Source organism: Dromaius novaehollandiae, chromosome 7 (genome assembly GCF_036370855.1).
Source record: "Dromaius novaehollandiae isolate bDroNov1 chromosome 7, bDroNov1.hap1, whole genome shotgun sequence".
NCBI lineage: Eukaryota > Metazoa > Chordata > Aves > Casuariiformes > Dromaiidae > Dromaius > Dromaius novaehollandiae.
Genome location: NC_088104.1, coordinates 40,304,070 through 40,323,868, shown reverse-complemented (window position 1 = coordinate 40,323,868; position 19,799 = coordinate 40,304,070). Strand labels below are relative to the sequence as shown.

Genomic DNA, 19,799 nt, shown 5'->3' with positions numbered 1-19,799 from the left:
CCCATCTCCCTCTGTCACATCTCGCACCCACATGCCTCAAATTGTGTGACCCTGTGCAAAGGCACACTAAGGAGACTCACGTATCAAGGCAGAAGTAAGCTGAGAGCTCTGCATCTTATTCAAGCTCGCCCTGCACTAGGATGCCAGCATAAAAAAGTTGGATGAAGACCATGTCCAGACGTGCTAAATTGGCACCTGGGTTCTTCTTGAAAGAAGACAGCACACAAGCTTTAAATAGCACACTCAGAAACCAAACCACTAGACTATTCATACCAGAGATGAATAGTTGAACACTCTCTTTGCAACACAGACTGGGAGTCTAAAAAGCGAATAAAGAGCTTTGCGAGAGGGGTCAGCGCTGGACCTCACTGTGTTTTCAAAGCTTCCTGTCAAATCCTGCAGCCTGGCTTTACTGACAGTATCGCCATCACATGCAGCAAGACAGAGGAAAACACAGAACCATAGTTCTTTAAGAGTTTCTAGTATCCAAATACGTTGACAGCCTAGGCCATCTGGCAGAAATCACCTTCAGGGCTTGTACACAGTATTTACCAGCTGTCAGAGAATCTCTTTTGGATGACTTATCAGGCTAGAAGAACATGCCTCTAAGCAGTTCCCCCACTTCAAAAAGTTGTCACTTGGGTATCAAAAATAACTGAAAAGCCACGTGCCAATGGCACAGGCCAAGTGCCACAAAAATCCCCCCAAACCCTGGACATTTGCATTCAAAGGCTGCATTAACTTGTAGTTTTCCACATTAAGTCATCTGTTATCAAAGCCAAAGCCAGCACACCTGCCCTTGGAGAACACCCTTCCACAGCAATATGCACTGCTGCAGATGGAATGGGACTACTGATGCCCTAGCTCAGGAGCATGTGTAAAGCCGTAGGTGACTTACTTGACATAAAAAACACGTGCAGTAAGATTCATTTGCTCAATTCCTTTGTGATTTCTTTCAGTCAGTGGAAATGAAGAATGGAAAAGAAAATCTCTTCTGAAAAAAAAAAAAAAGATAATTCATTTGATACAACTGTTCTGACCTGAGTATACTTGTAGTCTTTGCATCTGGAGAAGAGATCCTCCTCAGATGAACAATGGGAACATTAAGTTTGACCAAAAAGAAAAAAAAAACATTTCAACCTGTTTGCCCACAGAGCTGCACTTGAACGCTTTCTCCGGCTAACCTACAATTCCCTTGTTTTTCAACTTTGCATCTTGCAAGGCCACATGCATTTTCCCAGCAAGGCAATGCTTTAAATTACATTCACTGTGATAAGCACATCAGACATTGTTCCCAACAAAGCAGGCACTGAAGGGAATATGGGTCACTTCCAACCGCGGCAATCAACTATAAACACTGGAAATCATAAAAAAGAACATAAAGAGGTGATAGAGGAGAAGAACGTTCAGCCAAACCAATTTGAAACAAAGCCCCAAACCCACAGCGTCCTCAGGTCAGGGCAGGGTTAACACCTTGTACTGGAGCCCACTGATTTCATGACTTTATGTCATTCTGGCGACATTTCTAATACAAGCGAGGTGGTGAAGTTACTGCTGGGCATGACTGGGGGATTCAGCGTTTACCAGCGTGACACAGAGAGCTCTAGCTGCAGTCTCGGAGGAAAACATCTCCCACCAACCACACACGAGAGCAGAGCTACTAGTCCAGGAGGACCTGCACACAAGAACGCATGGCAAACCTTACCCTCATCTTGAGGAGGAGGTCAGGAAGGACAGACAGGCCATTTCTCGTCTACCAGTATGGGACAAGACTGTTAAAAATCAAAATGAGGAAGGTGAAAATCAAAATCGCAGCCTTACCCTGCGGCTGAGCCCGCATGGGAAGGGGGACTCCACTGTCACTTAGCCCTGGCTATGCTGTGCCTCTGCAAAGTCCCATCGGGCTGCCCTGGTCCAAACCCAGCCCCAAACACCCCCGAGATAGCGTCCTGCCTGGAGACAGCACCTAGGAAGAGGCCAGCCATGTGCCCGCGCTCTCTGCCTGCTGCGGTACCCATTTCTGCTCTGCGTTTTTGCTAATACGTGTAAAAAAAAATCATTGCTCTTAGCATCCACATTTTTTTACACCTTCTCTTCTGCCCAGAATGCCGGTGTGAAGAACATCGACCTGTTTGCCAGTGCCTGGTGTGGGCAAGCCCGTCCGCGCTCGTGGCTGTTCCTGTAGTGCCACCTCGTGGCTCAGGGTGTAGGAACAGCAAGGCTGAAAGGGGCATGGGCCAACATCTTGCCTTGTGTGTCTGTTTGTGTGTGTGTGTGTGTGTGGGGAGGGGGGGGGTCTCCTGAAAAATATTACGACAGGTTTAGAGCACGGCCCAATATACAGGAACACCCGGACCGCCGAAAAGCGCTCAACGGATCACGTATGACTCTCCTCCCAGGAAGTGATGGCGCTAGCTTGGAAGTGTCGCGTTTTTCAGGAATAACATTTAGGAATAACAAAAACCTCTCCCTAGCTGGCTGCACTAGTTAGCTTCAACCTCCTCCTGAAGGGAGCGAGCGGCTCCCCGCGGGCGCTCAGCCTCGGAAAACGCCAGGTAGCGCCCAAAACGGCGGCGGGCGCCGCCCCCGGCCCGCCCCGCTGCCAGCCTGCGGCGCAAGATGGCGGCGCGGCTGCTCCGCCTGCTGCGCGCCAACGGTCGCCGGCCCTTTTCCGCCCAGGCCAGGTGCGGGGGGGGGGCGCCGCGGACACGCGTGGGGCTGCGCGCGGGCGCTTGGACTCGCGGCTCTGTTTAGTGTGGGGGGGTTTAAACGCGCACGCACGCGCTGGTGGTTGTTGTGAGTGTGGGGGGGTGTTTAAGGCGTTGTGCTTTGCTCCGGCCGCGCCGGCGTCCGTCGTTGTAACGCTCGCGAAAATCCCGTGGGTCAGAAAGTGCTAAAAAGCGCTGTTTTCGGGGGGGGGGGGGGGTGCGCGGGTGTCGCCCTGGTAGCGCAGGGTTTAAGGCAGCTCTCGGGGGGGGTGGGGTGGGGGGTGAGTCCATGTTGTGCTTTCGGGTGGAGCCTTTGAATTTCCAGCGTCAGGGATTTGCAGTGTTGGGGCTTGGGGGGCACTGAATAAAATAAAATAAAATAATAATAATAATAATCAGTAAAATTATCATCTACTTTTTTAAAGTAGAAAACACCTAAAGGGACAAACCCCGCCACAGAGTTTACTTGTTCAGTTTAAAACTGAACTGCGTTTTGGGGAGTAATGATGATTTTGGGCATCTCTAACAAGAGGAAAACAGCCCTGTGTACATATGGTTATTGTTTTTACTTTAATTTACCTTAAAGCTTAAAGTAATTTAAAGACAAAACAGGCTCGCTTTGCCTGCTCATGCGGCTCAGGAAAACGCAGCATACGTTAGGTCCTTATATTGACACTGAGTGTCCTTTGGATTTAACAGCGTGCTGGGCTCGCGTGCGAGCTGTGCTCGGCAAGGCAGGTGTCCTCTTTCCTTTGAAAGGGTTGTGTGAATTGGGGTGCCTGTGTCCTAACAGACTTTTTTTTTTTTTTTTTTTTTTTTTAAAGCGCTCTGCAAGCTGAGCAGCATGGCACAAAACGCCAGGAACCGTCTTCTGCTAAAAGTTTAACGGATATAGGAACTCGGAGGATCTTCTCTTCAGATCATGATATCTTCAGGGAGAGCGCAAGGAAATTCTTCCAGGAAGAAGTGGTGCCTTTTCATGCAGAGTAAGATACCTTTTGTACCCTCTGTCCAAATAATTTGTATTTTTTCCCCCAAATGCTTTTTAGGGTGTTACTCTTAATATAGCAAGATAAACAGGATACCTGTTTCCCTTTATAAGTTTGCATTTTTTTTTAAACTGACTTGTTTAAAACTGAACTGCCCATGAAACTCAGCCGTGAAAGAAAACGCAAGTGATCAGAACTTAATGTATGTTTTAAGCTCCAGGCTTAAAGCAACCGGGCGTCCTTGCAGGACCACTGCAATTTGCAGAGCTGCAGCCAAAGTATCCTTGCTTGCATATATTAGCTCTGACATCAATGTCTTGCTGGTAGAGTTAGCAAGACGGTTTAGTCACCACGTTGTTGTGGCATTTGATACTTCTGGTGCAACTGTTGTCATCCAAAAAATATTGATATCATGTCTAGGTTCCATCATAGCAGATACTGTAAGTGCAATACACACAGAATGGTAAACTGTATAACGTGTTATTGAGAAACTTGCACAAAATAACTTGGTCTAGATGTGCGTCTGTCTTGCTCCTGTGCAAATCTATATACAGGCTCTTGTATGGAGTAGAGGTGTCGTACTTCCATTGAACTGAAGTTTGAGGGGGTTCCCCCTTATTTTAGCTAAATCTGATCATGTTATAGCTAAAATACATGAGGCTTAGCTCACTTGGAATGTGTTTTTTCAGATGCAAAGCATTAAGCTGCAGTACTGTCTTAAGCAATTTTCTTTTTGCTTTACTTGAAAAAGATTCCTGCAAAAACAATGGGGGGTGGTGGAGAAGGGCTTGTTCTTAAGTCATGCTGCTAGATTAGTTTCTTGATGCAGCTCACAGTGTGTATCCACAAACAGTTGAGATGGCACAATTGGGCGGGCGGCGTGTTGTGGCTCAGGGGCAGAAATGAACAGCGGGAGGCAATGGAAACAGCTGACATCAGGGTTGTTGCCAACTATTATTTTCATCCTCAAACAGTGACCTGAAAGTAGAATGCTTTTCTTCTGTAGAAAAGTCTTCTGTGCACAAAAACGGACGTTTTCCCCTGAATCTTTTGTTCACATTCCTTCTGGTGCAGTTCATGAATAAGTACTGGCTCAGATAGGGGTTGCTGAAGATCCTGTTTACTAGTTAGCTGACACAACCGTTTCGCCGAGAGAGAGTGGAACAAATTGGACTTATATTCTTGCATCACTTTAGGAACCTCTGAACCATTTTCTTCCCACGCCTTTCAAATAAACAAGTAGGCTTCAGGCATAATATATTAATTAGCCAGGCTGGTAGGAAGAGACAAGTGTGGCATCAGCAGATGCAGCCATAATTCATGAATGATGGTAACAAGGAGGAGATGGGTGAGGCAGAGACAGGGATGGCCCTGAAAATAGGCGAAAGGCAAAGATGGTTATGAGACGGATTTTGCAATTTACCAAGAGACAGTGCCGACATGTACTAGTGCACAGAGACCGATTTCTAGATAGGTTACAAATATGTTAACACTTGGTTCTTATAAAACAATTCTCATTGGTAGACTCAAAGTGTTTCACAGAAGCTGGTGTATTAATACCCATTTTGTACATGGGGAACATGAAAAGTCAGGAAGATAGACCTGTCTGTGGTTATCCAGATGGTCGTGGCTAAATCTCCTAAATCCTAGTCTGGTACTCGGAGCAACAGGCAGCATTGCCTTTTGTAATGAGGCTTAAAGAGATGTCAGGTTATATGTTGGAAGCAGGAGTTCAAACCTGTTAAATACATTCGGTGTTTCTATAATGTCAGCAGCATCCGTGGACTCAAAGATTGGAAAACCTGCTATTAAGCCACCTCTTCTTAGCTGGGAAAAGACATAGTTGCGTGTGCACCCTATGTGTTGTGAGTTGGTAGGAGACTGAAAGTCTCTCCCCTGAGCGGTGAAACCTGGCCACGGATGCCCTGGTGTGAAGCAGCGGCCGTGACAACAAAAAGTAGCACGCGGGGGATTTCACGTGTGCCTCCGTTCCTGTGTTGTTTGCAGGTGGGAGAAAGATGGCCAGGTGAGCAGGGAGCTCTGGGAAAAAGCTGGACGGCAGGGCCTGCTGGGCGTTGCTATATCGGAAAAACATGGAGGCATCGGAGGGGATATTCTCTCTTCAGCCGTGGTCTGGGAAGAGCAGTAAGTACTAGAAACTTCAGGAGGAGTTTTAGTTATCATGTTAGGAAGAGACTGTATTTTTTTCATATGATTTCCTTACTGTAGAGCATACTTCCTTACAGAAAGTAGTATTATTTTTATAATGGAAAGGATAGTTTAGACCTGTAAATTCCTCCTCTTGCAAGTATTTCAGATAATTGTTTAAACAGTAAATGTCATTGTGCCCTACCGTTAGGGCTTTGTGGCTGGGGAAAGCATTTTCCTAAGTCTGGTAGCTTGTACAACTGTTTGGCTGTGAAAGTACATCCTATAAACAACAGTACAAATGCCACAAGTTTAGATTATTAGTCTGAGACATTTGTGTGGTGGGGTTTTTTTCAGTGTCAGGTCCATGTTGTAACAGAGTAAAGTTCAACATTTAAATCTTTTTAGTGCTTTTGTCTGAACTTTTTTCCTCTTCCCACTCTCCAAGGATGTACGTTAACTGTACTGGCCCAGGATTCAGCCTTCATTCGGATATAGTCATGCCCTACATTGCAAACTATGGCTCTGAAGAACAGATTAAACGTTTTATCCCCGAAATGGTTGCAGGCAAGTGTATTGGAGCTATCGCCATGACTGAACCCGGGGCTGGCAGGTAAGCTAAAAATAGAGACAGATGGTCTTAATGTTATGTGCTGTCTACTGATTTTTCAGTGAAAAGATTACTGAGCGTCCTAGTTTTATAGTCATCTCAGTGACTAGACAATATCCCAGTGTAGATAGAATGTCAAAAACAATTGTTATTTATAGATTGCTTTATTACAGTTTTGTCATTTCAGGATATTTGCTCAGAAGCAGTTACCTTATCATGCTACTTTGGACAAATACACTTCTGTGTTTGCTTTTATAGTCTGGATTTTGCATACTTTAATATGAAATGTTGTATTTGGAAGAAAATTACATACCTCGGTAGAGAGGGCTTGTCTTCTTTAGTATTAGCTTTTATTGTGGAACAGCACACCTCATTTTCTTTCCTCTGAATCCTTTCAAACAGAGAAATCTTCCTCCTTTATCATCATTATTGAAGGGCAGACAGCACATATATTGGGTAGACACAGCTGATCTGGCCAGTTGCCAAAATGGTGGCGGGGGAGGAGGGAACATGTGAAGAGCAAAACTCTTTGGTGTCATGCTTTTACAGACAGTAGATGTTTTCAGTGGCTTGCTGCAGAGCCCCCTCATCTGCGCTGAGCCTACTTAGCGTACTCTTGGCTGGCGTTTGACATTTGCCCTCTAAGGCGTATTGGCTTGGGGGCTGCTGACCCATTGGTGTCAGTACTTGCATTATCCCCACCTTCCACAAGCAGATGCGTTAAGATGGGACCTTGCGCTCTAGTATGGTTGCAGAAATTTATTATCCCTTTACCTGCTGTGCTTTTGGTTTCTGTGCTGTACTCTAAGCCATTTTGGTGTGTTTCGTTATCCCCCTATGTATTTTCACCGAGCGCCTATCTTGATGGTAGTCTTTATAGTCTACCTTATTTTATATTTGGTATAATTTAAGATACAAATTGCCGCTTCTTGAATGGTGTCTTAAAGGACCTTTTAAATCTCATTTTAGTGACTTGCAGGGAGTACGAACATATGCAAAAAAAGATGGAAGTGATTGGATTCTTAATGGGAGTAAGGTAAGCGAACAGAGATGTACACCGCTTTGGGAACTGAATGCATTCAGACAGCGAAGGATGTACTCCACTGTCAGCAGCTCCCCACCATTCTTCCACTTTTTTTGGTTTTACTTGCCAATTGCATTTTAGGACTTAAGATACTTCTACTGCTGGCAATTTATGGACCAATTTATGGAAAGTCTTGAGTAGGTTCTTTCTGTAGCTTTTAAGTAACCTTGTCTAAAGGCTTTATTTTCTCTTGAACTGGGGATGGGGGGGATCTTCATAATATAAGCAGGACCAGGGGTTATTTCTCAGTGCAGAGATGGAACAGCAAAATGTATGTACTACTGCACCTTGAAATCCTCTGTAGTCTGAGTAGAAGCTTTTGTTGTCACAACACAATTTGTGGAATCTTTATTCAAGGGCCAGCTATTCAAGTTAGGATAAAAAATTACTGTATCATATGCTATGCATGTGCTGTCAAGCTGTTGCAGGGCTGGCAGCGTTAACACTTCCTTTTGTTCCCATAATAAGAAAGCAAGAAGTAAAGTGTTTAAATGGAAGTGTGAGTTCAACAGGATTCTTTTAAGGTTATAAGCTGTTTTCATCGTTTTTCTCTCCCCCTTTTTTTTGAGATTTTAATGAGAACTTGGTACTGATAGAGACTTCTGGCCTTAGCAGAATTTTGAGTGCTGAGTGTGTGCGCAAGCAAATCTGTACATATGTGTTTAAAAGAGTACTTGCTTATGTTGCCTCACTGAAACCAAGCAAGACAGATTGCTCACTTCTTTTGGCAGAGTTAAGATTCTTCTTGCATTTTGTCTCTTGTTTCTCTGTTTGGTCTGTCAAGTCTGTTGGAGCTCTGATTTATAATCATCTCTTCTGTAATGTATGTTCCAACTTTCCACGCACTGTGACACGTGTACCTATCCTACAATGTTACATGCAGGTGGATGGATCATACTACAGAATTATAGTGAGCGGTTGTGACAGGAAGCCATCCATAACTTTGCATTTTATACCTTACATGTTTAATTTCTGGAAAACAGAACATCTATGTTAGTCTGATGTCTACATTTGATACCACATTCCTTCTTTATCATGGGACAAACAAAGAATGCACAGGTCTGTTTCTTTTAACTTCACACTTCTGATTCACGTGCTGCTTCTTGAACCAATTCCTACTTTAATAGATCTTATTCCGAAACACACTTTACTCTTTCTGAATTCTTAAAATCCTCCTGGACACTTAGAGCTTGCATCTTGATTCACTTGTAAAAGTATCCGTGCTTCCTCTCTTCCTGTTGCTTTATAATCTCTTCTAACTTCCTTCCAGCTAGCTTGTTGCTTTATTCCATGTTGCTTTTCTTACAGGTATTCATCACGAATGGTTGGATGAGTGATGTAGTGATTGTGGTTGCAGTTACAAACCGTGAGGCCCAATCCCCTGCTCATGGGATTAGCCTTTTTCTGGTGGAAAATGGAACAAAAGGTTTCATCAAAGGACGCAAGCTGCACAAAATTGGCCTGAAAGCCCAAGTGAGTTCATGTGACCCTTAACATGTAGCAGACTTGGAGGTAGTCCAAAAGCACTTAATACCTGGAATCAGTGAAGTAAAGATAAGATGGAGCTGTACCTCTGTTTTTGTTCCTAGGCTTCAGGGAACAAACAGGATATCTACATGCAAAGAATGTATGCTGAGCATAGTTTGTGGAGGTCTGGAGTACACGATGTGGAAAAAGAGGCTGAGGGAGCTGGGTTTGTTCAGGCTGGAGAAGCCTGGAAGGACAGGATCTTACTGTCTTCAACTACCTAATGGGTGGTTTTGGAGATCATGGAGCCAGATTCTTGTCAGAGATACACAGTGAAAGGCAGAGAGGCAAGGGACACAAGTTATATCGAGGAAAAATCCGAGTAGGTATTAGGAAAAAAGTTTTCACCGTAAAAATGGTCAGACGCTGCAACAGGGTCCCGAGGAGGTTGTGGAGTCTCTGTCATTAGAATTATGGAAAGCCCTTAGCTGCCTGCCCTGCTAGATGTGCTTTTAGCAGGAGGTAGACTAGATGACCTCTGGCGGACACTTCAAACCTAAAGGATTTTATGATTTCAAGTTAAAGAATACCATAGCAAGAAAACTGTGAAAAAGTAGTGGAATGAGGAGGCGAGATTGCCAGGCTGTAAACTGTTGCATCTTAAAATCCTTTTAGGATACAGCAGAGCTGTTTTTCGAAGATGTGCGGTTGCCAGCCAGTGCCTTGCTTGGAAAAGAGAACAAAGGCTTCTATTATCTGATGATGGAACTCCCTCAGGTAAGAGGAACACAAGCCTTTGCTACCAGTGGGAAGATCAGAGATATCTTCTTTGTCCATTGCAAGGATCTGTCTTCATCTTGATGAAGGCTCAGAATCAGGATGTCTGTGAGCAACATCCTGTTGGTACTGCCGCTTTTTAATTGAAAAATGCAGTTCCTAGTGCTAAAAAATGCAGTTCTTTGGGGCATTGGTGAAAACATGGACATCCCACCAGCTCAAAGCCAGATCCCTTAGTCTATGACCCAGGTATTGGAGAACCTGAGTTTAGAGCAATCTATTAAAAAGAACACACCACAGTTCTCTTGTGTTCTACTAGAATGGAAACATTTTGCTCAATAGATTAAATATAACATGGGGGTCTTTGGTGCATTTGGCATTCTGTTGAATGAAAGAAGCAAGCACTGCTATTCTAGCCAGCAGAAATATATTAAAGATATAAGAAATTCTTTCTTTATCCATGTAGCAAAATAGAGGAATTGTTTAGTTGTCAAAATACCTTTCTAGTGGAAACAACACGTTGCAATTTACTGAAATTTTGGATTTACTTGGGAGGACGGAGAAGCCATGTGGGTTTTCAGAACATCACTGTGCTTTGTCAAAACTTTGACTTCGTATTTGCCTCATCTGGTAGAGATATGTTTGTTTAATTTTATACTCTGAGTAAATATGAAACCTGATCTTTCAGCTTGCAGGGTTGTTTTATTACCTGGTTCTTTGACAGAAAATGTTTCCCTGCTCTAAAAACATAGATGCACTCATGAATAGTTTCTCAGTGATGCATCCGACTATTTCAACAGTGTTAAAAGTAATTATTCTGGACTTTGTTTCAGTTTTTCAACATGTTATGAGAGGAAGGAAAAAATGGCTGTGTGTTTTTAGTCTAGGCTCTTTTTTTCCAGGAACATCTTGTTGAAATTGTTGAATACAATTTTGTTTTTAACTGAGTAGTGAAAATCAATAATGGAAACAGAATTTGATGTAAATTTGTCAGTTAGTCAGTAGGAGTCCTGCAGTTGATTTGTAGCTATTTTGGTATCATTGGCCTAATAAAACTTTAGAACATTGCCCCAAAAGCCTTAAAAGAGGGCTTCAGGCATCATAAATCGAGACATGTCCCAATAATTAATTCTAGTAAAGCAGTGTGTCTAGTTTGATACTTAGCGTGACTTCTGCTTTCCTCCCTTAATGAGCAACACAGAACATCTGCTTCCCAATTGTGCATGTACACATGTGCACCTGATGCACAGAAGTGTAGGACTAATTTCACTGGAGTCTGTAATTTGTGTTTCAAAAGGAAAGACTGGTGATTGCTGATCTGGCTCTTGCCAGCTGTGAGTTCATGTTTGAAGAAACAAGGAATTATGTGAAGCAAAGAAAAGCTTTTGGGAAAACAGTTGCACACTTGCAGGTGAGTTTGAACTGAGAGACTTGTAGGTTTCAGCGTGCATCTGTGTTTCACATGTCTATATGTGGAATATTAAGCAAATGAAAATTACTGGACTGTTTTCAAAGGGTTATTTATTTGCATAGGTTTGCCCGGTGGACTATTGTTGTCATCTGTCTTCCTGCCCGTGGTTAGCTTTTTTAGCCCAAATCCCTAAATATATGTGCTACATAAATACCTCCAGGAGTGCTGCTTTTGGATGTGAAATATGCAGCTAGAGAATATACTGACTTGTTACTTACGATGAAAATTCATCTGGCTGCTGTTAGGCTTGCACTTTACAGTCTGAGGTCCTGTTCACGGGGAATGTTACACCTGCATGCATTTCTATAGCTGACTGGTTTGCTATGGACTCCAGAAGAGCTTGGTGTGTGTGCGGGCGTGATGTCTCTCTGCACGTGATGTGCTGCAGAAACATGATCTCCGAGACTGATGCCGGTCAGGGTTCCCAAGCAATGACCTTGTTGTCCTTGTTTGTGTTTAGCTTTATGGGTGTCGTAACAAGATTCCTCGGCTGCCAGGTAACTGGGTGACTGTGTATAAAGCCTGTGGGGTCATTCTCTGAGAACATAACTCACTCCTGGCAATGGTAGTTAATTGTATTTTGAGATATTTATGTCTACACACTTTAGTTACAGTCATAAAAACAGATGATGCTTTCCCTCGTGTTGTGATGTTAGAATTTTCCTGAAGAACACATTAGCTATTAGGCCTGAAGCAGACCAAGCTCCTGCATGTTTGGTGTATAGGACAGGAATGACTTACAGATTAGAGAATATTGGCCTTTTTATTGATTATGATACACTCTTGAAGTCAAAAACAGCAAAACCCCCCAAAACCAACCCCCCCCCCCCATTCTAAGTCTTGAGACTTGTGAACGGGAGCAGAAATGAGCCCTTGGAGGCTGGAATGCTAGGTATCTTTCAGGCAATAAAGATCTTCATCTGTGTTCTGAAAGTTTACAACTAGAAATACATAATTTGAGATGGAATTTGTGCAGTGTGCAACCTTAACAGTAAATAGATATATTTTACAGTCTTTTTCATGTAGGTGTGGGGTGCTTTTTAATTATAGTAGTTCACTATGCAGAGACCTCCAAAGCATTCTCCTTTTTGAGGCTAACTCATTGCCGGCCACAAGGCGGCCAATAAATGTTATAAAGTGTAATATTTTTGCCCTAAAGAATCAATTCTAGTATGCCTTTTCAGTTTCCTTTTGCTAATTACTAAAATGTGCATGTAGCCAAAACTTGTCTCCTTTCTAATTAGAGCTCTGTCTTGCCTAATTCATTTAGGCATGCCACAGTACAGTGTTTAAAATCAATCTTTTCTTTGTAATAGTAGACTGGTCAATTATATTAAGTGGTCAAGGGAAGAAAGAACACTTCTTATATAGGATTTTAGAACTAGGAGATCAGAAAAGACTTTTGTTACTGGGTTGTATTCTTATCCTCTCCCTACCAGTGTAGAAATCACTGCAAGATATTTGAGTGCTCACCTTGTCTGATTTTCCCTAGCCTTAGCAATGGATTTTACCTCTTCTGTCTAGAAACTCTTTTTCAGTGTAACAGACCTCAATGTTAGAAAACTTTCTGATAGTTAATCTAAAATTTCCTTTGCTTCTATTTGTATTTGAATCTCACTTAAACTCTAAAACACCGTATGCATAGAAAATATATCCAGTACATTATGAAACATTAATAAACTAGAGAAATTACTGGCTCTGCAGAATAAAAGTTTGTTTGCCCACAAGGGGGAGCGCAGGGTAGCAAAGCATCCAATGCTTAATACTTGGCACTTTCTAGGAATTTATGTATTCAGGCTGTTGGTTGGGGTTTTTCTCATGAGGTCATGTTTTGAGTTGGTTTTGAAAATTAAAGGGCAAAAATTTTCTTTAATAAGATTGATAAAGACATAATCGTATGGAAAGTATGTTACCTATGTTACCTTCTGCTGCATAGAGTCAAAGTTGTTTGAAAGGGTACGTTATTTTAACTGGGCAGATTGCTTGTGAAGGAGGCTTCATCTAACAGAAATCCTTCTAGAAGATGCTCCATTTTCTACTTGAAATATTCTTTAAAAACACCACAACTTCTGCTTTCCTTTCCTCTGGCTCCTCCATCCACCTCCAAAATAAGACGGTGCAGCACAAGTTGGCAGAAATGAAAACGCAGATTTGCGTGGGCCGAGCTTTTGTGGACAGCTGTTTGCAGCTGCATGCAGATAAACGTCTGGACTCCTCTACAGCTTCTATGGCAAAGTATTGGTACGTGGTTAAAGTAATTTGAAAGTGTTTCTCGCGTGATCTTGATGGGAGCCAAATAGTAAAAAGTCTGAATTGTTCAGATTTGATGAAATGATAAAATGACAGTCTGATTAATAATTAAATTGTCAGCTTCTAATAGACACCATTAGCTGAAACTTTAGTCATGTAGTCAATAAGTCTTAAACAGTTACACTGAAAACCAGTGTTAGTTAATCAGATCGATTTCAAAGTAACAGCATGCTTTTAAGGTGGTATTCCCTGAATAATAAGGTCAGGTCTCAACTTTAGCTTCAATTAAAAGTGAATATTCCATTGGTGTTTAGAAGGATGTTTACACATTATCATGGCAAATCTTCAAAAAAAAACCCAAAACCCAGGTTGATTGGAAGCCCATAAGATACAGAATGCATTTGAGTTAGCATTGCTTAGCGATAGCTGTACAGCCTAGACAATTTTTGAAGCTATCCTGTTTCAGGAAGAAATACTTGGCTACAGCTACTGCTGTAATTGAGACTAAACAGTTCTTTCCTTTATTGGCCAGAACTCCTCCTCCCTCTCCCCGTACTTGGTGGTGTTATCTGTTAACCAAAGAAAGCTAGATGAGTGGATGCATCTAAGATACGGCCCATGAATTTGGCACTTCTATGTTTTTCTCTGTTTGCAAAGATGGGGGGAAAATGCAGATCAGACACTTATGATACCATATGACTTTATAGAAGATGCACAGCTTTACAAATTCTAGACCAGCATAAAGCCTTCTAAAATATAAGTACAGAGGAAATATTCAGAAAATGCTAAGGGAATCCAGTGAGACTATATACAATGAAAGGAAGGGTTTTCATTGAGTGATATTCCTGGCGCTGACTACCTAGAAGTACCAGGTACATAAGCAGAGGCATTCACTTTTGAGGAGGAGGAGGAAACAACTAGTGCCAACTCAGATATAGACTTATTTCCTCAACAGATTTTCCAAAGTGAGGAATTTGAAACTTCCCCACCCTCCCAAATACTAGTGCTCGCAGTTTGTTGTGGATTTCCCCTCTCCCATAATGGAGTTCGTGTGACTCTCTTCCATAAAACTCTCCTAGACAGTTTAGAAAATGCTTGAATGAAGAATTGCTTTTTTCCTTAATGTTTCAGGAGACCACCTCTAGTTAATTTTGCTTAAAACCTCTTGTACAGTCAATGGCCTTTGAGGTGGAGGTTCGAAGTATTTTCAAAAATAGTTTATGCATCTCTTTACAGATATCTAATGAAGGGTGTGTAGGTTTTTGTTTTGCAGTTACAGCAGCTGTACTGCATAGTTAAATTAATTTTGAGATATATTTAGGAAAGACAGTTGCAGTAACTCACTTGCAGATATAAGCTTCATACAATAAACGAAGAACATCAGCAGAGGGGAGGGGGCGTTTGGAGGAAGGAAATCTTGCATTTTTACCTGAGAAGCAATTGCTTTGAGTAGTCATTTTCTTTACTTCCGTTGCCACTCTGCACAAGTCATATGCTTAGGAAGTGTTTCTTCATGTCTTTTAACATCAGCTTGAACTTACAGTACAGTGAACATCCTATAGGTTCTTTCATCTGAGTGTTTGAAAGAGCACCAAGTATGTAGCTTTCCAAAAGCTGAGATGCAAGAAATAAACCATAAATGGCATGTTGTCTGTCAAATTCTAGAGGGATGGTGCACAAAATGGAATGCTTAAAAAATTTTTAGGCAAACAATAATAGACTGTCTTGCAGTGAGGAGTCCTGTTTAAGCATTACAATATTTTTTTAGAATAGAAAACTGTAAAATATATTGAGGGAAGTGCAGTATCCCCAGATGATAGTTTTATTCAGAGAGCATCCTGGTGTGTTGCTAGTAGAAAAAAGTCTGTGATGCTGTTAATTTTTATGATTCAACTGAAGGATTTGATAAGAAAACACACCAACCTGCTTTACAAAATAAATCTCTTGGCACATGTGAGCCTGTTAAAAAGGCACACAAGCTTGTCTATTTTGAAAGTTTTTCTTCTGTGAAAGCTCTTCCATAATGAGAATGGATCTTCAATACTCTTCAATTTGATGCATTAATTTCTTACCGTTCATGCAGGAAGAAGAAAAGCCCTCACAATATAAACTACTTCAGTGCCCAACATTTTAGATTGCCTTTGTAGAGGAAAAAGTTTGATAGTTATATTTTTGTCTTGCTACCTTGTCTGTATCTCTAATAAAGTTTCATAGCATATATGCTTTAAAAACATTTTTCTTTTTGACCATTTAAGGTCTTCTGATCTCCAAAACAGTGTGGCTACTCAGTGCGTGCAACTGCACGGAGGATGGGGGTACATGTGGGAGTATCCAATTGCAAAGTAAGTGCAACATTTCAGACTTGAATAATGAAAGATTACCAGCAAAGTAAAATGAGGCACTTCCTTTACGTCTGCTTGTCAGTTGTTTTGTGTAGGGCTGATTTACTGTTCCTTTTGTCATCATGTTTATTGAAAGGCAATCCACTGTACAGACGTCTGCGGGAAGGCTCGGTTTTAATTCTGTGAATAATTCATAAGCTATTGAGCAATTCTTATCTATTTTTTGCAAACTAAAAATGGATTTTTTTTATAGAAAAAGTACTAATCAAAAACAGAAGCAGTGTAAAAACAAACCGGGAAAGCTAGTTTGTATGTTTTATCTTACATTCAATGCAAATGTATCAAGGGAAGAAAAAATTTTATGTTGGTCAGCCTAAAGGTTTTGTAATACTATAAAATAACAGATTGCTTAATCAAAAGCCTGAGAGGACACACTCAGCTTTTTGTACTTTTTTAAATGGAAGAACTGAGAGAGAGAGTGAGAGAGAGACTTGCCATTCCCAATTTTTTTGCCTACTTTATGAACTTGAGAGCGTTTTATGGTGCTGTTTTTTATATTTCCCCGTGTATTGCTTAGGAAGATTTTTTTTTTCCTTTTTGTGTACCTGCCACTGCCTCAATAACATAGGTAAGGCTTTCTTTTAAAAAAGGGGAAAATCTGATAGTAGAAATCACAAAAAGAAGACTTTTGGCAGTTGACAAATGGGTATTGTGGAATCATTTTTAAAACTGACTAGATTCAGATTTATTATTCTGAATAGCTTTAAAGTATCAAATGATCCTCTAACAATAACTTCTTTATGTATATTTTTAGCAAACATACATTTCTGAGTGTTCTGCACCCTCCTACTAATAATAGAAAGGCCAGCAAGCCCTGTTTGGGGGAGTCCTAGAACCTCTCTTTCCCCTTATGTGCAATATTTGTCCCTACAGGGTTTTATTATCCCCACAGCTCTGCAACATGTGTTTCCTGGGAATGCCATATTGCTCTTGGGTGCTTTGTCTGTACGCAGGAGCAGAATTAAGATGAATAAGCACAGTGTCATCGTTCTGCGTGCTGTCACCCGCCGCGTGTGTACTGGGGCCTGTTCCAGCTTGCGGATGGGAATTGTTTGGCTACGTGTCGCTTTCTGATTGCTAGCTGGAGCTCCGAGCCCAAACGGAGCCGGAGTTGGTATCTGCTAAAAGCTGCATCCAGCTGATACCTGTTCAGCCATCAGTGGTTGAAACCTGTCTGAAAAAAATGAACCTCTGTAAAAATGTGCTAAAATAAAAGCAATCCTACTGCTTTATTAGATTCCATTGATAAATTATGCAAATAAGATCTTAAAATACTTGTAGCCTCGTGCTGTGAATTTCTCCACATCTTTTTAAAAAGGCCGTATTTATCAAAAAAATGTTTACATCGCAGTGTCCTCCTGGATGTGGAATAAAAGGTTCGCAAATAATAGAGCAGAGTTAAGGCGTTGAGATTACATACTTCCATAGCTTTTAATGTCCAGATTTTGTTTTTCCTCCCTCTTTATGCAGTATATTTTGAAATAATTGAATAAAATTGATGAAAGTAAAAATTGATTAAAAATTTTTATTTAATAATGGATTTAAATTTCCTCAACTTGGGTCAAATTGAATGAACTTTCTCCCTTTGTACAGTGTAAAATTGTCATGTGTGGTCTTTCACTGAACACACTACTGAAGCCGAATTCTGAGTCCATGCCATTGTTCTTTCATAAATTTAGAGTAACGTCATACATCTTCATTTTTTCCACAATGGCTAAATTAATCCTAATGCACACAATGCTCTGCGAATTAAAATGGATTCTTTTTTTTTTTTTTTTTTTTTTAAGCTGTGGCAGCAAGACTTGATCAGATGCTCAAAATAGGAACAGCAGACCAGATTAATTTCTGAAGTTATTTAAATAGCATACTTCCTTAATCAAAGTTAATAAAAGAGGTATAATTTTGTAATCTAGAAGAATAACATACTTTGGAAAAAAGGGGTCTCCAGAGATTAAGACTTGATATCTTTCTTTTTGGCTCTACATGCATTCTGAGAAGTCTTTTTTTTTAATCTCTCTTCTTTTTTTCCTCAGAGCTTTTGTGGATGCCCGTGTTCAACCGATCTATGGTGGTACCAATGAAATAATGAAAGAGCTTATTGCTAGAGATATTGTCAGTGACAAATAGGGCAGATGTTAACTTCTTTGGACAGTGTTCCTGAATCCTTTCACATTAATATATGGGATAAAGTTAGGCACGAGAATGTAAGTAACAGATACGTGGCATATTTTACTCTTTGAAGGAAGAGAACTATTACTAAGAATGGCTGTTACGAGAGTGGTAGTCACAACAAGGTGGTCATATACAAGATTTCTGATATTTAATGGACTACTTTGAGTTTGGTGGACAATACTGAGACTAATCTCTGAATTCCAAAAACCTCATATATATGTTCTGGTAGTGAAAAGTGATTTTGTGTTTGGAATATTATGGATAGATCAGTCTTTCAAACTTAATGTCGTTGTATCGAATCCAACCCTCAATTCTCAGAATTAAACCCAATCACATCATCCTAGAAACAAACCACTTTCTTAACAAATTAAAAAAAAAAGTAACTAATAAAAAATTAGAACTAAATGCAGCTTGGGATTTGCACTGCCACTTGATGACTATCACTGTGCCGAAGTAGAACGTGAAACTTTTGCTGCCGCTCGGTTTATTATTGCATAAGAATACTCTTAATGGAACTCGGTAAAGAAGAGCAGCCTTTATGTACACATACTTACTGGGCAGCAGCCACCTATGACGGGGGAATGGGCTGTGTGATTATCCTTCGTGTTTACACATCACCAAGAACGCCTTATTTTAATTACTGTGTTTGGGTAAATCCAATAAAGTATTTCTATGCACGCTGGCAGTTGCCTGTGTTACTTGAAAAACCGAAGCCCGTCGGAGCGTGAGGGGGCTTCCCCGGGGGTCGTTACTCGGGCCAGGGGGTTGAGAGGGGCCCCGAGGCAGCGAGCGTGTTGCGCGAAGCCGGCGCCCACCGGCGGAACCGTTAGGGCGGCCGTTCCGCCCTGACTGAAATATGTGCCGCCGCCCGCCGCCCCTCCCCCCTCGCCCGGCCCTTTGGCGGAGGCGCGCGCCCCGCGCCGGGGAAGGGTCGGGCGCCGCGCCAATGGCGGGCCGCCGCCGCCGTCCGGGCGCCCGGCCCCGCCCCCGGGCGCGACGGATTGGCCGGGCCCCGCCCCGCCTCTGCCCTCCGCGGCGCGGCCCCCTCCCCCCGCGGCGGGGGAGGCTCCGCCCTCCTCGCCCGAGCGGCGCTTTAGCTGGGCGCGGACTGTTCAACAGCGGCAGTGGGAGCCGCGCCGGGCGCCGCGCCGCGCGGGCTGGAGGCGGCAGCGCCGCTGTGGAGAGGCCGGCGGGCGGAGGCAAGCGCGGGGCGTTGCGGAGGGGGGCCGGGGCGGGCGGCGGGGCCGCCGGCCAGCCGCCGTCGCGCGCGAGCGGGAAGCGCCGCGCTGAGGCGCGGGGCGGGGGGGGAGGTCAAAGCGGGGCCGGGCGGCGGTTGCTTCCCGCGGCGGTGGCGCCGCCGAGGGGCCGCGCGCATGCGCGAGGAGGAGACTGGGGTGGGGGCGGGGCGGGAGGGGCTAACGGTCTGGGGCGCGGGGCGGGGCAGCGGCTCAATGGGAGCGGGGCGGGGCCTGGGCGCCGCGGGGGGCGTCGGCGGCGCGCGGGGAGGGCGGGGCCGCGCGGGGGGCGGGGCCGGGGACAGGGCCGTCCCCGCGGGGGGGGCGGGGCGGGGCGGGGCGGGGTTCGCCCTCCCCCCGGCGGGGCCTGCGCGGGTCTGCAGCACGTTATCGCAGTGCATCGATTTTTCTTAGCTGTTGTTTTTAATAGCTGGATTAATAGACGCGTGGAAGGCTTGGGCGTGCGTTCTCACACGCGGTTTTCTC

The 19,799-nt window shown here is 43.1% G+C and overlaps 2 protein-coding genes across 6 annotated transcripts in view; both read left to right on the top strand.

Annotated features, from left to right (window-relative positions):
• The first annotated feature begins 2,531 nt into the window (after positions 1-2,531).
• Positions 2,532-18,755, top strand: ACADL (acyl-CoA dehydrogenase long chain). The gene is made up of 11 exons (XM_064515331.1): positions 2,532-2,684; positions 3,533-3,694; positions 5,705-5,842; positions 6,294-6,458; positions 7,425-7,491; positions 8,848-9,012; positions 9,682-9,783; positions 11,081-11,194; positions 13,368-13,495; positions 15,760-15,846; positions 17,940-18,755. Exons 1-11 carry the CDS (start codon positions 2,620-2,622, stop codon positions 18,031-18,033), a joined length of 1,287 nt encoding a protein of 428 aa, XP_064371401.1. The 5' UTR covers positions 2,532-2,619; the 3' UTR covers positions 18,034-18,755.
• A 363-nt stretch (positions 18,756-19,118) lies between these two features.
• Positions 19,119-19,799, top strand: part of KANSL1L (KAT8 regulatory NSL complex subunit 1 like) — a 64,403-nt gene continuing 63,722 nt past the window's right edge. For all 5 annotated transcript variants that reach the window (XR_010390052.1, XR_010390054.1, XM_064515329.1 and 2 more), the window contains exon 1: positions 19,119-19,277. The gene's annotated coding sequence lies outside the window, so the exon portion shown is untranslated. The remainder of the gene's footprint in view (positions 19,278-19,799) is intronic.